Source organism: Hippocampus zosterae, chromosome 2, assembly GCF_025434085.1.
Source record: "Hippocampus zosterae strain Florida chromosome 2, ASM2543408v3, whole genome shotgun sequence".
NCBI lineage: Eukaryota > Metazoa > Chordata > Actinopteri > Syngnathiformes > Syngnathidae > Hippocampus > Hippocampus zosterae.
The window spans coordinates 3,526,327-3,543,420 of NC_067452.1; the positions used below are offsets into that span (position 1 = coordinate 3,526,327).

General features: G+C 47.0%; 3 protein-coding genes and 1 long non-coding RNA gene across 7 annotated transcripts in view; 2 read left to right on the plus strand and 2 right to left on the minus strand.

Moving 5' to 3' along the window:
* tpd52l2b (tpd52 like 2b) overlaps window positions 1–17,094 on the plus strand; it is a 104,831-nt gene that overhangs the window by 64,019 nt on the left and 23,718 nt on the right. The gene's annotated exons all lie outside the window — the stretch shown is intronic.
* The window catches only part of LOC127596394 (tripartite motif-containing protein 54-like), a 53,986-nt gene that overhangs the window by 5,128 nt on the left and 31,764 nt on the right, over window positions 1–17,094 (minus strand). For all 4 annotated transcript variants that reach the window (XM_052058889.1, XM_052058890.1, XM_052058891.1 and 1 more), the window contains 5 exons: window positions 4,112–4,189; window positions 3,827–3,982; window positions 1,395–1,417; window positions 1,163–1,287; window positions 789–1,027 (listed from right to left, as the gene is read on the minus strand). In XM_052058889.1, the coding sequence (XP_051914849.1) occupies window positions 789–1,027; window positions 1,163–1,287; window positions 1,395–1,417; window positions 3,827–3,982; window positions 4,112–4,189 (621 nt within the window). The remainder of the gene's footprint in view (window positions 1–788; window positions 1,028–1,162; window positions 1,288–1,394; window positions 1,418–3,826; window positions 3,983–4,111; window positions 4,190–17,094) is intronic.
* LOC127596449 (uncharacterized) lies at window positions 2,549–3,363 on the minus strand. The gene is made up of 2 exons (XR_007961480.1): window positions 3,131–3,363; window positions 2,549–2,622 (listed from the first exon to the last, which is right to left on the minus strand). It is a non-coding gene; the product is annotated as an uncharacterized LOC127596449 (long non-coding RNA).
* Window positions 4,518–5,207, plus strand: LOC127596417 (craniofacial development protein 2-like). Its single transcript, XM_052058948.1, has one exon. It carries the CDS (start codon window positions 4,687–4,689, stop codon window positions 5,152–5,154), a length of 468 nt encoding a protein of 155 aa, XP_051914908.1. The 5' UTR covers window positions 4,518–4,686; the 3' UTR covers window positions 5,155–5,207.

Below are 17,094 nucleotides of genomic sequence, written 5' to 3' on the forward strand. Positions count from 1 at the left end.
TTAGACTTATAGAATGATTAGAGTGCAGTGTACATTAACACAAAAAATATATTATTAACATGTACAAAGACACACAAACGGTTGTTTGTTTTTTTTCTCCTCGAATCTACTTGGGACCTGTCTTAGATCTACCGATAGATCGGGATCGACGTAATGGGCACCCCTGCCCTAGCTGATGCAACCCTGGAGGTCCAAAAGTACCTATCTGAACCAAGCATCGACAGAATGAACAACCCATTAGTGTACTAGGAGACAATAAAAATAAAAATACCTACCCAAATGTATATAAACTGGCACTCGCATTTATCTGTACCCCAGCTTCATCTGTGCCTTGTGAAAGAATATTTTCTAAAGCTGGTGAAATATTGTCCAAAAAAAGAAACCGTTTAAAGCCAGCCACTGTGGTAAAGCTATTATTTTGAAATAAAAATCAATAACAAATTGTTGTATTTTGTTCACATACTAAATTACTAACAAAAGCACATTCATATCTTTGCCTTAAGCAAATAGCCATTGAATTCTTAACACTGTTGACCTCGTGGGCTTCAAGACCACTTGATGGCGCCATCCAGTAAATGAAGCACCATGAAGCTTTGCTACACATGCAAACCAATTGGCTGCAAAGCTTCATTGATTCATGAGCCTTCATTTGGCCATCCCTACTTTTCATCCCCCTAGAAGAGCTGGACGGTGTGGTTGGGGAAAGGGATGTCTGGACTTCCTGCTTTGGTTGCTGTCCCTGCGACCCAGAAGGATAATAAGAGTGTCCATGTTTGAGGAGTATGTACCTGTTGTGTGTCTATCTGAGCCGTCATTTCGCCTTGAGAATCAGAAAGTTCCTTTGCTTCTCCTGCCTCCTCTTTGATCGGGAGCTGCTCCTCCTGACAATCCACGTCCTGGATGGAGCTTTCTGAAAGTCCTAATGGTGGGGCACAGTGCCAAAGGGGTGCTTCCGTGGGCTCATCTTCAGTTTGCGAAGGTGGTGCTGTCGTTTCTGTATTTTGTGTTGGTTTTGTACAATCTTCAACTGGCAAAGAAACAACAACTAGATGGAGTACATCTCCTTTCAATATCAATAGTGTTCTTGTCCCACCATGGAACCATTAGGTTGCTCAGAGATCTCGAACCCCCTTTAACAAAAACCCCTTGAATTGTTACGTACGTGTGATGAAGTCAATGGCAGCAATGGCCCACTCCTGCTGGCTGAAGTTGCATCTGAATTGTCTCAGCTTGTCGGCGCTTGGTCTGACTGTCTCAGCTAAACTGGAACTGGCAGCAGCTTTGACCCTGGAGAGCAAAGATCGGCTTGGAGGGCAGGACTACCTGGGAAGTGTTCCACTCAGAAAAAATCATACCCATTTTGATTGATACAACCACTCTGTGTGACTACTCACTTTGCGATCAACTCTTTGGAATTCTGTGGGATGAGAGAAAGAAATAGAGCTGGTCAACTCATTTCTTCACTTGTGAGACAGCTGAGACTGTTCAAATGTGACAGTTTGACAGGAACACTTTATTTCCCTTGGTTTAAAATAGAACCAGTGTCCCAGAAAGTTTTGCGTGTTCAATAGATTTGTGTTTTTTCTGCATATTATGTGGACATAACAAAGCTCAATGTTGAGCACTAACCCAGGTTCAGTGTCGACAATGCAATGACAATTCTCACATGAAGTGGCCTCAAACAATTATTTTGTTGGTTGATTAGTCACGATAGCAGCAGCAATTCACTTCTCCCTCAGTAATAACTTACTATCTTTCCACTTTCACATCAAGAGCATAACCCGGTCCGCATATTTCCACCTCCGTAATATCAACCGTCCCCCATCGCAGTTTAAATTCTTCACTTGTTTTATTATTTATAATTTTATCTGTGGTTGTATTGTTGTTGTTCTTGATTCTAAAGTGTCCTTGAGTGTTTTGAAAGGCGCTTACAAATAAAATGTTTTATTACTATTATTATGATTATTATTATCATTATTAGCACTTCGTCGACTATTCAAATGATATATAAACCACAACATATTGCACCAGCAAGCGGCTGCTCTTATATATATTCATCCATTATTATCTCACAGCCTGAATTCTTTAAATTATGCCCAAATTAAAAATAAAGACAATCAAGAAAATTGTACATTAAGCTTTGCAGTTTGTACCAGCATTCCTAACATGTTTATAAAGGCATTTACTTAGCATTTTTACATTCACTCAATTTGTTTAGTGCATTTCAAAATGGAACCAAAATACAACACTATACATGATGAATACTATATGTAGCATATGTAATTACAAAATAAATACTTTGAAACATATTTCACTCTTCACAGGTATCAAGCATTTTCACTAAAAGTAAAAGCCAGAAGAGTTAAATGGGGGGAGAAGCACTCTGCTAAAGAAAACTGAAATAAACACTTTTTTTAAATGGCCTTTATTTATCCAAAATATTTTGCTTTGCTTCACAAAGGGACAACACAGGCCATCTCACCCAAACACACACTTCCTGTTATGTTACGATCTGGTTATGTTCGGTTTTGATTCTTCATGTGCCCACTTGTTCTCGTTATCAGTGTTCCTTGTGTGTAACCAATTAGCTCCCTCAACCCTTTGTGTGTTGTCCAGGTGTTTCTCGATGTCTCGTCACCGAGCTTGTATTTAGTTCGCTGAGTTTCTGCCAGTAATGGTTGGGTCATTGTGAGCTGTGAGTATGTAAGCATACGTGTGCTCCTGTCATGTTTTGTTTCCTGTCTTAGTTTTGTTTGTTCCTCGTGGATTGCCATCGCCCTCCGTCCCTATTCTCGGCGAGGCAAGGGTTGCCGTCACCCGTGCCTGTTCCCGGCGAGGCAAGGGTTGCTGTCGCCCTCTGTTCCCGTCCCTGGTGACGCAAGTGTTGCGTCCCGCTCTCCCGCCCTGTTTCCACAGAGTCCGGCCGCTGGGTGACTTTGGGACGTCTGGGATCCCCCCCTTAAGGGGGAGGGGGGGGGGGGCTGGGGGTACTGTTATGTTTCGATCTGGTTATGTTCGGTTTTGATTCCTCATGTGCCCTTTTTTCGCCACCCGTTCTCCTCCAGTCTCCGTTCCTTCTGTGTAACCAATTAGCTCCCTCAACCCTTTGTGTGTTGTCCAGGTGTTTCACGTTGTCTCGTCACTTAGCTTGTATTTAGTTCCCCGAGTTTCTGCCAGTCTTGGTTGGGTCATTGTGAGCTGCGAGTATGTGAGCATACGTGTGCTCCTGTCATGTTTTGTTTCCTGTCTTAGTTTTGTTTGTTCCTCATTATTTCCAGGCATTTTTTTGAGTACTTCGAGTTAGTGTTTTTTCCATTGTGCTCCTGTGTGTATTTTTTGTTAAATACATTTTGGTCAATCCACCCTGCTTTTTGGGGTCGTACAACAACCATCACGCGAAACGTGACACTTCCGGGGCAACTTCCTGAGCAGGGTAGCCTCAAATTAAGCACCCTGAGCCCAAACATGGGATCACTCTCCCGATCACTGCACACTGTGTGTGTGTGTGTGTGTGTGTGTGTGTGTGTGTGTGTGTGTGTGTGTGTGTGTGTGTGTGTGTGTGTGTGTGTGTGTGCGTGTAGTTCACGGCAAATATGTAATTTTGTTTGATGATGCTAGTTGAGTAGTTTTTCAACTGGTTAAGAATATAGCAAATCAAATCATAGGCATCCACAAGCTTGCCCATGTCTCTTGAGTGGGAGAAGATTGATCCATACTGGACTCATGCAGACCCTTAGCAATGGGACCCGCAAGTCGACTAAGGGTTGTGTTTATGTCTGAGTGACACTAACAAACATTGTAACACAACCTGAGAGTGTGAGCTGACCTGAACAAAAACTGTCATGTCGGGATCCTCCATTGCACTCACTGCTTTCTCCATCAGCTTCCTGTTGGCCTCCACCTTGTCTCCATAGCAACGAGTAAGCAGCTGGCCAGAGCCGGACTTCTCAACCTCATCCTTGCTAATTCGCTCTGACATGGACTTCATGGTGACAACACACACACACATGCACACACGCACACGCACGTGCACACACACGAACAAGCAAAGTTCACATTTTCGTCCTTGATCGCTCTCCAAGGAATAACCATATACTGGCGTGAAACTCACAACAAGTCTTTCGTCCAGAATTGAGAAGATACGTCTGAACCTGTCGCACACATTTTGTTTGTGAGTCTTGCAGGTCTCCTGTGCAAAACATACAAACATTTTTTTTCTTTTCAAAATCAACAGAGTTCGTGCTCTGAATTCGAATAGTAATGGAAGATATATACAATAAAATACATGCTTGATTTATATAGCGCTTTCACAACAGCTGGGGCTATACGTCTGTGTCCACTGGCTTGCCATTACTTAAAGCCCTTTATTTAAATAACGGTGCGATCTAGCGGACAGCTGGTCCACAAAGCAAATTTAAAGGTTCATTTCACCATTGCTAGTGTGTTATATCATTCTTTAAAGAATAACTGAATATACAGTATATCGTTTTGTATTTTTATTGTGATATAACAATTGTGTCCTGGGTATGACGTTAAACTGCATCCAACTGGTCCTCCAGGTTGGGGGTTGGGCGTGAGGTTAACAACCTCACCCTGTAAAAACAAAAACCTGTTACAGAAACGACGAGAGGAAGCCATTCCGGTAAACCACGGCGAAGAAGAGACGGCACATCCTTGGATGTATCTATGACGGGGCCGGGTGAAATCCAGCAGGAAGCCCGACCCCTGATGACCCCGATCTTTGGAACCAAAACCAACACCAGAGTAGGCACCTGGAATGTGCGCACAATGTTCCAGTCTGGTCGCATGGACCAGGTGCTGAAGAATATGAGGGACTATCGCCTGGACATCTTAGGCGTTAGTGAAATGAGGTGGACGGGGCAAGGGCGCCTCATGGTTAATGGAGCAACTTTTCTGTACTCTGGGAAGCAAGACCACCATTCCCATGGAGTCGGCATCATCCTCTCCAGTAGTGCAGCAAAAGCATTGATTGGATGGAAGCCGGTGAATGAACGGATTATTACGGCAAGGCTCTACACCAGATATGCCAAAGTAACCATCGTACAAGTCTATGCCCCAACCGAAGCTGCCTCAGCGGACGATAAAAACACCTTCTACAACCAGCTCCAGACCGTGCTTGAGGAGATCCCCTGACATGACGTCAAAATGCTGATTGGAGACTTCAACGCAAAACTGGATAATGACAGAAGGGGCCTGAATGCCAAAATTGGACCGCATGGGTTTGCGAGCTCCACGAACAACAACGGGGAGAGACTGTTGATGCTAACTAGTACCAACGGCCTCAGCATTGGCAACACCTTTTTTGAGCACAAGCGGATCCACAAAGTAACCTGGGTTTCACCTGGTGGCGGGACCCGGAACGAACTGGACTACATCTGCATCAGCACAAGGTGGCGCTCGTCATTGCTCGACGTTCGCTCCTACAGAGGTGCGGATGTGGGTTCAGACCACTTCCTTGTGGTGAGTAAAATCAAGCTGAAGCTGAAGAAGGTGAAAAAGGTGCAGCTCAAGAGACCTTACGCGGTGGACAAGCTAAAGAATAAAAACTTCTCCGAAAGCTTCTGCGAGGAATTGAGTAGGAAGCTCAAGGTATCACAACACCTTGCAAACATTGAGGACCAGTGGAGTATGTTCTCTTGTGCCATTGCTGACACTGCAGAAGCAGTTATAGGCAGAAAGACGGGTACCAACAAAGAGAGATGGATAACAGATGACACCTGGAAGTTGATTGAGGAAAGGAAAGTGGCTAAGATAAAAAGAGATAGGTAAAAAGAGGAGGCTCCGGGGCTGGAGGATGGAAGACGTGGAGTACAGACACTTGGACAGGGTAGTGAAGAAGAGTTGCAGGAAGGATAAAAGACAGTGGCTAGAAGAGAAAACAAGAGAGGCACAGGAAGCAGCAGAGAACAATGACACGACGACCCTATACAAGATTGTGCGGGAGCTAACCAACTCCAGGAGCAGCTCTGGCGTGCCAATCAGGAGCAAGGATGGCAGGACACTTCTAAGTGACGAGGAGCAGTAAGCAAGATGGCTGGAACACTTCAGGGAGGTTCTCAACCAACCAATGCCTCCCGTGCTCTTCAATTTCGATCAAGAGACACCAGCTCCAGCTCTAAATATTACATCGAAAGAGATATCCGAGACTGAGGTTGCCAGAGCAATCAAGGGCCTTAAGAACAACAAGGCACCGGGACTCGATGAGATAGCTGCCGAGCTGTTGAAACATGGCCAAGATGCTGTTGTGAAGAGCCTTACCCACCTGTTCAACCTGATTTGGCATGCTGAAGAGGTTCCTGCCGACTGGAGACGTGGGGTCATTGTCACGCTCCCCAAGAAGGGAAGCCTCGCAGACTGCAATAACTGGCGGGGCATTACGCTGCTGTCAATTCCCAGCAAGGTATTCTGCAGTGTTCTGCTACATCGCCTTAAAGATGAAGTGGATAACATCTTGAGGGAAGAGCAAGCCGGTTTCAGGAAGGGAAGGTCTTGCGCCGAACAGATCTTTACCCTTCGAAACATCATAGAGCAGTGCCAAGAACTTCAGATACCACTCATGATCAACTATATCGATTTCAAGAAAGCCTTCGACAGCATCCACCGGGAGTCACTGTGGCAGATCGTCCAGCTGTATGGTGTACCCCTCAAGTACATCAACATCTTCAGGTCATTGTACCACAACTCAACCTGTTGTGTCAAAACCAACAGTGGCACAACTGACGATTTTGACATTGTCACTGGTGCAAGACAGGGTTGCATTCTGTCACCCCTACTCTTCATTATCATAATCGACTTTGTGATGAGGAAGTCCATCACAGGAGCAAAAGTTGGTATCAAGTTGGGAGGGAACAGACTAGCTGACCTGGAATTTGCAGATGATTTGGCCCTGTTAAGTCACACCCAGCAAGCACTCCAGGATTTGACCAATAATCTGTATGAGCACGGAGTTAAGGTCGGTTTGCGAATTAGCCAGGAAAAGACCAAGGCCATGGCCGTCGGACAGCACCAACACCTTCAACCACTCACTCTACACCAACATGACATAGAGTACATTGACAGCTTCACATATCTTGGGAGTAACATCTCAAATACAGGTGGTGTGGAGAAAGACGTCAACAGTAGACTTGGTAAAGCTGTGGGAGTGTTCCAACGCCTCCGCAACATCTGGTCATCGAAAGCCATCACTACGACCACCAAGCTACGCCTCTATATGTCAGTGGTTATCCCAACAGCGATTTACGCCTGTGAGACATGGATGAAGACAGCCAACATAACCAACAAGTTAGATGTCTTCCATCGGCGTTGCCTGAGATCCATCCTGAGGATCTCATGGAGAGACCACGTCACCAACGAGGAGGTGATGAAGAGGGCAGGAGTGGGTGAACTGTCAGACATTGTCTCTGAAAGGAGAAGGAAAATGATCGGCCACGTACTCCGACTGCCAAGAGAGAGACCGGCAAGTGTGGCCATGGACTGGATGCCAGAGGGTGGAAAGAGGAAGAGAGGTAGGCCAAAGAAGACGTGGAGACAGACTGCCAAAGAAGACCTCAGTGAGATGGGTGTCAGCTGGCATGGAGCAAGAAGGGTCGCCAGTGACCGGACCAAATGGAGGAAACTCGTCGCCCAATGTTCCAAATAGGAACTGGCGGAACTAACTAACTATTGTGATATAAAATGGCCGAAATCGTGATAAAATATTTTTTTCCATGTCGTCCTCTTTGTGTTTTCACAATCATATCATTCTCATAATCAATATGAGTTTTCGGAAGCAAGCAAGCACCACCACCTTTTCGCAGATGATTGCCTCGATTACACGATCACCAGCAAGGGCTTTCTCGTACATCCACTCCACCAACAATTTTAAGATAAGAAAATCTTTATTAGTATCGCAGTGGAGAAATTCCCAATTCACAGCAGCAAAGTTATGAAAGGAAGAAGTAGAACAACAAAATATAGGAGCTGCTGGAAAGGCAGTCACTCTCGCGGCGCCGTTTTGAAGTCAAAATAACAAAAATAACACAACACAACACATAGGATACAGGCAGTCGTGCAATCTTCACCAATTTTCTGCATACGCTTTGTTGTCTGAAGCAGCTATAGATGAAAGGGGAGAGGATCAAAGTGTCCTTTCACCAGTGGATCAGAGATGCCATGCTGAAAATTTGCACACGTCTGCTACAAGCTAAGTTTTGAAAGCAAACACGAAGCTGTAGCGTCCATTGACGAAAAGAGATTAGTTCACTTCTCCTGTCCCACGTAATCCGCTTCAAACTCCAAGCCGCGACTCCCAGTTCCAAATCCGCATCGGCGCTCCGCGCTAACGCTACTTTTTTCTCATCGTCGGCTCCTCAAGACTTACATCCATCCAGCCGCAGACCGTTCAACAGCACCGATCTCTCCGCTGAACAAAGCGGGGCTGTGAAAAATGCTGCCCCTTACAGGCGCAAGACACAAGCGCCCCGGGACTGTCCAGCAACGACAGTCAAATGGCGCCGACATTCCTCCCAGTCAAAATCAGTGCTGGTATACCCATGCTGCCGAGAGGGAGCAACCACCAAGCACAGTCTCCTCCTTGATGAATATCGTGGCCAAAAAATGCTGAAAAAAGTCCACATCAGGTCCACACGACGTAACAACACACACAAAGTGACCAAAAAAAAAAATGCAAGGCTCATGAGAGCACTTGATGACGGCTGCCAAAATAATTTTTCTTCTAGAGTTGAGTTTTTAAACTCATTCTTTCAGCTGTGCTCTTCTCAAAGAATGGTTCGTGGTACTATGTATGTATAAGACAATTAGACTACATACGATGCTGCTAGCTATTCTTAGCCAAGCTTATCAGAATCAGATTTATTGGCCAAGTATGCAAAACGAAATGCATCACAACCAGTCAGAGCTGCACATGACGGATGCGCTCAGTTATCTCGTCACTTTCATCTCTGTATCACGGTTATTTTACTGTAGTCAATGAAATAACAAAAAGTAAAATTGAACAAAAACTCAGTGAGCCGTCACCTTACCGTGGTGGAGGGGTTTGTGTGTCCCAATGATCCTAGGAGCGAAGTTGTCTGGGGCTTTATGCCCCTGGCAGGGTCACCCATGCCAAACAGGTTCTAGGTGAGGGACCAGACTAAGCACGGCTCAAAGACCCCTGATGACCCATTCACTAACTATAGAATGCCATCCCCCCAAACAGTGAACAATAAGGGTCTTGCTAATGAACTAAACATGATTTTCTGCCGATTTGAAAAGGACACCCCCATTTCCCACACACACACACCTCTACCAGAAACCACTCTACCTAGCCCCCCACCCTCTTTTTCTCCACTACAGATCCACGAACAGGACGTGAGACGGCTCTTCAAGCAGCAAAAGATCAAGAAAGCTCCGGGGCCCGACAAAGTGTCCCCTTCCTGCCTGAAAGTCTGCGCTGACCAGCTGGCTCCGGTCTTCACACAAATCTTCAACAGATCCCTGGAGCTGTGTGAGGTCCCATCCTGCTTCAAACAGTCTACCATCATCCCAGTTCCCAAGAAATCTGCAACATCGGAACTGAACGACTACAGGCCTGGAAGACGCAGTCAACATAGGTCTGCACTACATCCTCGAGCACCTCGACAGCACAGGGACCTACGCAAGGATTCTGTTTGTGGATTTCAGCTCTGCGTTCAACACCATCATCCCGGAACTCCTCACCCCCAAACTACTCCACCTCGGTGTGTCCCCTACGATCTGCCAGTGGATCCTCAGCTTCCTGACGGGACGGACACAACAGGTGAGACTGGGAGCAACAACATCATCAATACGCACTACCAGCACTGGTGCCCCACAGGGATGTGTCCTCTCGCCACTGCTCTTCTCTCTCTACACAAACGATTGCACCTCAACAGATCCAGCTGTCAAACTCATAAAGTTCGCAGACGACACCACGGTCATCGGTCTCATCAAAGACGGCGACGAGTCTGCGTACCGCCAACAAGTGGAGCAGCTGGAGCTTTGGTGCGGCCGACACAACCTCGGGCTGAACACGCTCAAAACTGTAGAGATGATCGTGGACTTCAGGAAACATTCTTCTCCTCAGTTGCCCCTCACACTATCCAACTGCCCTGTGTCAACCGTCGAGACCTTCAAGTTCCTGGGAATCACAGTCTCCCAGGACATGAAGTGGGAAGTCAACACCATCTCCATCCTGAAAAGGGCCCGGCAGCGGATGTACTTCCTGAGGCTGCTGAGGAAGCATGGCCTGCCACAGGAGGTGCTACGACAGTTCTACACTGCAGTCATCGAATCAATCCTGTGTTCTTCCATCACGGTTTGGTTTGGGGCCGCCACAAAAAAGGACAAAATCCGACTTCAACGGACAGTTAGGACGGCAGAAAAAATCGTTGGCACCGCCCTACCCACTCTTGAGGACTTGCACACTGCAAGAATCAAGACAAGGGCACGGAAAATCCTCCTGGATCCCCCGCACCCTGCCCACCACCTTTTTCAGCCACTCCCCTCAGGCAGACGCTACAGATCCATGCGCACCAAATCCAGTAGACACTTAAACAGCTTCTTCCCTCTAGCCATTAACTCCTTAAACAGTCACTGACAGTCACTCTTCTTGCACCACAAAATGGTACTTCAAAACTAGTGGTTACTCTAAAATGGTTCAATGATTTTGTTGTTTACGATGATACTAGTGCAGCGTGTTATACCGGAGACAAATTCCTTGTGTGTTCTACATACTTGGCCAATAAAGATGATTCTGATTCTGATTCTGATTCTGATGAGTAAAATTAATGGATCTCAGTTTGCCTTGCCCGGACGCGGGTCACCGGGGCCCCCCTCTGGAGCCAAGCCTGGAGGTGGGGCTCGTTGGCCAGCGCCTGGTGGCCGGGCCAACACCCATGGGACCCCGGCCGCGCTCAGCCCGAAGAGGCAACTTGGGTCCCCCTTCTCATGGGCTCACCACCCGTGGGAGGGGCCAAAGGGGTCGGGTGCAATGTGAGCTGGGCAGCAGTCAAAAACCCAGGTGTGGGAAGAGTTCGGTGAGGCCATGATAGCCGACTTCCGGACGGCTTCGAGGAAATTCTGGTCCACCATCCGACGTCTCAGGAGGGGGAAGCAGTGCACCACTAACACTGTGTACAGTGGGGTGGGGGATGGGGCGCTGCTGACTTCGACTCGGGCCGTTGTGAACCAGTGGGCAGAGTACTTCGAAGACCTCCTCAACTCCACCAACACGCCTTCCTCGGAGGAAGCAGAGGCTGAGGATCCTGAGGTGGGCTCTCCTATCTCTGTGGTTGAAGTCACCGATGTGGTTAAAAATCTCCTCAGTGGCAAGGCCCCAGGGGTGGATGAGATCCGCCCGGAGTACCTCAACGCTGTGGATGCTGTGGGGCTGTCCTGGTTGACACGCCTCTGCAGCATCGCATGGTCATCGGGGAGAGTGCCTCTAGATTGGCAGACCGGGGTGGTGGTCCCTCTTTTTAAAAAGGGGGACCGGTGTGGTATGTTCTAACTACAGAGGGATCACACTCCTCAGCCTCCCGGGTAAGGTCTATTCAAGGGTGCTGGAGAGGAGGGTCCGTCGGGAAGTCGAGCCTCAGATTGAGGAGGAGCAGTGTGGTTTTCGTCCTGGCCGTGGAACTGTGGACCAGCTCTACACCCTTAGCAGGGTCCTCGAGGATACGTGGGAACTTGCCCAACCAGTCTACATGTGTTTTGTGGACTTGGAGAAGGCATTTGACCGTGTCCCTCGGGGGCTTCTGTGGGGGGTGCTTCAGGAGTATGGAGTACCGAGCCCCCTGATACGCGCTGTTCGGTCCCTATACTGCCGATGTCAGAGTTTGGTTCGTATTGCCGGCAATAAGTCGGAATCGTTTCCAGTGAAGGTTGGACTCCGTCAAGGCTGCCCTTTGTCGCCGATTCTGTTCATCACCTTTGTGGACAGAATTTCTAGGCGCAGCCGAAGTGTTGAGGGGGTCCGTTTTGGGGGCCTCAGTATTGCGTCTCTGCTTTTTGCAGATGATGAGGTACTGTTGGCTCCTTCAAGCAGGGCTCTCCAACTCTCACTGGAGCGTTTCGCAGCTGAGTGTGAAGCGGTTGGGATGAGGATCAGCACCTCGTCTTGTTCACGAGTGAGGGCAGGAGGGAGCAAGAGATCGACAGGCAGATCGGTGCAGTGTCTCCTGTGATGCGGACGTTGTATTGGTCTGTCGTGGTAAAGACGGAGCTGAGCTTGTGTGTCATCTCGAAGCGACATCATCTGTCAAAGTTCTCGCAGAACTTGTTATTGTCCCCACACCCTGTAATGTATCAACTCAAAAGTATCAACTCTACACCTGTAGGTGTGGGAATGTTAGGTCACATGCACACAGACACGTTTTCTGCAACTAAAACTGCTTGATGTCAAATTGACCCGTGAGGATCACCAATGTGTGCAATATGGGTTCAGGACATTGGAAAAATGGCATCATGATCATGCTTGACCAGTTTGCCCCCATCAAATGAGGAAAAGTCATGAAATGTTCCTCTGCTAGTCCGAACTCATTGCTGGCTCAGCAACCACTCAAAAAAAGAGCGATGCAAGACGAGCAAATGGAGGCTATCATTATGACATGAAAAGTGACCATCGAGGAACAAGAGTGAGAATTAGCCAAAAGACTGCTAACATGGTGGGCAAGATAACACTTAATACAACAAGAGATGAAGGAATGAAAACTGAATAAAGAGTCAACAAAATGGAAAAGACTGTCCCAGGTATGGAAAACGAGATAATGGAATTGGCACGGTATAAAATAAGGTGCAAATAGAGCCTCCAAGGCCTAGTCGAGGCTCATTGAAATATGTCAACATATTGTTCCTAATCACAAAGAAAAGACTCAAGACGTGATTGAGATGGTGCAAAAACCTGGACCAAGATGAACAACTAATTTCTCACCTCAGCCAAGACACGTCATCCTACAGTTCGCCATGAAGCACTTTAGGGATGTTGCATGGAATTGGGAGTTCCTGGTGACGAGGAAGCTGAAGTCCAAGGATGACCTCACTGCTGTGATGAGGTGGAAGTGAAATACGGCATATGTTGTCTCGGATGCCTGGCTGCTAAAGGAAACTTTTCAATGCTTACATGGTTCTAATTTGTTGTTTGCGTTTGAATTCTATGCTGGTAATGTAGCTGCTAAAATACATATCCCAAGTTTCACAATCGAGTAGTTAAGTGTTTTGTCAGCGTCTGGCTTTACTTAAAACATTGATCACAGTCACACACTGATTTTTGGTTCGTATCCCATCCCTTCTCTGAATATGTCTCTGAGGTGTAAATGTTGCAGATACCTCTCGCGGATCATAGAACAGTTTTTTCAGAAAGAGTTGTGTTTGTCTGCTAGTCGTCAAACGAAGTGGGCCAACTCATTGGAAAATAAAACAGTTCTCCAGAATAAATCGTTGGCGAATGACATCAAATTAAAAATATGTAAAAGCTGGAGAAAATTGATGTTACCTTCACAGAGAGTTTGAAAACAGCCATTGTTTCACATGGCCTTCAACCCATCCATCCGTCCACCCACCACTGCGCAAGGGGTTTGTGCGTCTGCCTCACAGTTATTGTGCTCTGGATTTTAATTTGGATTGACTGTTCCTCAGGCATATTAAACAACGATTGGACAGAAAAGACCAAATATGTAAAAATCTAACCACATTGATTTTTTTTGGTTTGTTTAAAGTTTTAAAACATAGTTGGGACAGAGTAATTGAAGTTTCATCACTTTTTATTGTGATACGTGACAAAATATATATTTTTTTAGTCTATTGGAATCCTGTAATTTTTTTTAAGTAAACCTCCCATCCCTGCTAATCTCTGTTCCTAAAGATCTAAATTGCAGCATTCAAAACTTTAAACAGACAGGGTTGTTTTTTGATAATGCAGCCTCAAATTGTTGTGTAAGGGAAATTTTTCAAAGGGATATTGTTTCAAAACCTGCAGCATTTTTTACTGGAACAATAGGTATGAGCATATAGACTGGAAATGTACTTAGTTTTGCCGAGAAAATATTTACAGCAGATTACTTTCAAAATACTTTGTATTGAAGCTACAAATATATATATATATATATATATATATATATATATATATATATATATATACAAAGCGGCTGGATAGCTCAGTTGGTGAGGCATCGGTTTGGCATACGGGAGACGGTGGTTTGAATCCCGCTTGGGGCAAAAAAAAAAAAAAGAGCACATAACACCATCCAGTGTGGGTAAGATACTTCATGCTAATGCCTTCCTCATATAATGATGAGAGACAATAAAATGAATGACATGCCGGCTCAGACGTCGCCCGGCCAAACAAGGTCTGCGTCAGGTGCTGGGGAACCTGATGAAAAATGGGCTACTGGAACAAAGCGGGGATGGACGAGATACGGTAAAATGGCTCTTTTGGAATACTACTACTGAAGCAACCCTAGTCAGAGGGGTTACATGCAGAGAATGTGGGCTGAATGGTTACTTCGAAACCCACAGTCACGGTTGAATACGAAACAACTAGTTGCTCAGTGTTGCAACATCCACAAACGGCAACTGCTGTCATAACTTGAGATTGATGAGGTACAACGCAGGTTCCATGGTGAAGGGCCCCAGGCTGCCAGATCAGAGGAGGAGGTCATACCAGAGATTGGGAGGCAAGCCCCAATGAATGCAGATGATGAGATTGGGAGGCCAGGCCCAATGAATGAAATGCTGAGCGAGGCAGCAACTGATTTGAAAGCTAAGATCATGGCGAGAATGAAAGCTGGGCAACCTAGAAACCGATTACAACGGCTATATGAAGTACCACCTGAAAGTCTCATGGAAAGTGTGAATGCAGCACTGAGGGGGATCCCTACCGTAACGATCACGGAAACCAATGAGCTGATATACGCTTCAGCATCAGTGATCCTTGAGATGCTTGGCTATAAGAGCAACCATGGAAGCCATGAGATACGTTACCCACCATGGAAAAGACGGTTGGAGGCTAAGATCAAGGCGGCCCGGAAAGATGTGAGTCAATTGACGGAGGTCCAGAGAGGTGTGATGAAAAGGCCGATACCCGAGAGGTACATCCAGATGACCATACCTGAAGCACTCGAAACTGCCAAACAAAGGCTCCAAGCCTTATCCAGCCGCCTAAAGCGGTACACGAAAGAGAATGAGGCCAGACGAATAAACAGGCTGTTCGCAACACAACCTGCGAAAGTGTACGCTCAGTGGCGGGGTCCTAACAACAAAGCTGACCCACTAAGACTGGAAACTGAAAGGTACTGGAAAGGCATATGGGAGAAGGAGGTTGCACATAACAGCAGTGCACAATGGCTGGTGACCCTGAGAGAGGAGCACAGCAACCTCCCTGAACAGAACCCAGTTACCCTAACAGTGGCAGACATACAGGAAAGAGTCTCAGATATGAAGAACTGGACAGCACCAGGTCCAGACCTACTGGCTAAAGAAACTCACAGCACTCCATGAGCGCCTAGCAGCACAAATGAACCAGCTGCTGAGGGATGGAACTCACCCAGGATGGCTAACCGAAGGGCGAACGATCCTGATCATGAAGGATCCCTCAAAGGGTGCAGCCCCATCCAACTATCGGCCAATAACCTGTCTCTCCACAACATGGAAGCTCATGTCAGGCATCATTGCGGCTAAGATAAGTGGACACATGGATCAATACATGAGCGAAGCACAGAAGGGCATTGGTCGAGATACCAGAGGAGCCAAACATCAGCTCCTGGTTGACAGAACAGTCGCACAAGACTGCAGGTCCCGACGTACCATCCTGTGCACAGCCTGGATTGATTACAAGAAAGCCTATGACTCGATGCCACATACATGGATCACTGAATGCTTGGAGTTGTATAAGGTGAACAGGACCCTAAGAGCCTTCGTTGCAAACTCGATGAGGATGTGGAAAACCACACTTGAAGCCAATGGCAAGCCACTTACCCAAGTGTCCATCAAATGTGGCATATACCAAGGTGATGCACTCTCCCCACTGCTGTTCTGCATAGGACTGAACCCCCTAAGCCAAGTAATCACCAAGACAGGCTATGGATACCACCTCAGAAATGGAGCTACAATCAGTCACCTCCTCTACATGGATGACATAAAGCTGTATGCTAAGAGCGAAAGGGACATAGACTCCCTGATCCATACGACCAGGATCTACAGCAGCGACATCGGGATGTCATTCGGGCTTGAGAAATGTAGTCGGATGGTGACTAATAGAGGAAAGGTAGTCCGCACTGAAGGGCTCTCACACCCTAAAGGAACAATAGCAGACATTGAGGACAGTTACAAGTACCTCGGAATAACGCAAGCCAATGGCAACCTCGAACTGGCCACAAGGAAAGCGGCTACGGCCAAATACCTCCAGCGAGTGAGGCAAGTCCTAAGAAGCCAGCTCAATGGCAAGAATAAGACCCGGGCAATAAACAGCTATGACCTGCCAGTGATCAGATACCCTGCAGGAATAATAAGGTGGCCAAAGGAAGAGATTCAGACCACGGACGTTAGGACCCGAAAGCTCCTAACCGTGCATGGAGGGTTCCATCCCAAATCCAGCACCCTGAGACTATACGAAAGCCGAAAGGAAGGAGGCCGAGGACTAGTGAGTGTGAGAGCCACTGTCCAGGATGAAACATCCAAGCTCCATGAATACATCAAGGAGAAGGCTCCAACGGATGACGTACTCAGAGAATGTCTCAGACAATGGGGAACAGTAGATGCGCTGGAAGAGGGACCATCATGGGAGGACAAGCCCCTACACGGGATGTACCACCGGACCATAACTGAAGTGGCTGATCTCAAGAAGTCCCATCAGTGGCTAGAGAGGGCTGGCCTGAAGGACAGCACAGAGGCACTCATCCTGGCTGCTCAGGAGCATGCCCTGAGCACCAGAGCCATTGAGGCCCAGATATACCACACCAGACAAGACCCAAGGTGTAGGTTGTGCAAAGAGGCACCTGAGACGATCCAACACATAACTGCAGGGTGTAAGATGCTGGCAGGGAACGCTTGCATGGAACGCCATAACCAGGTGGCTGGCAT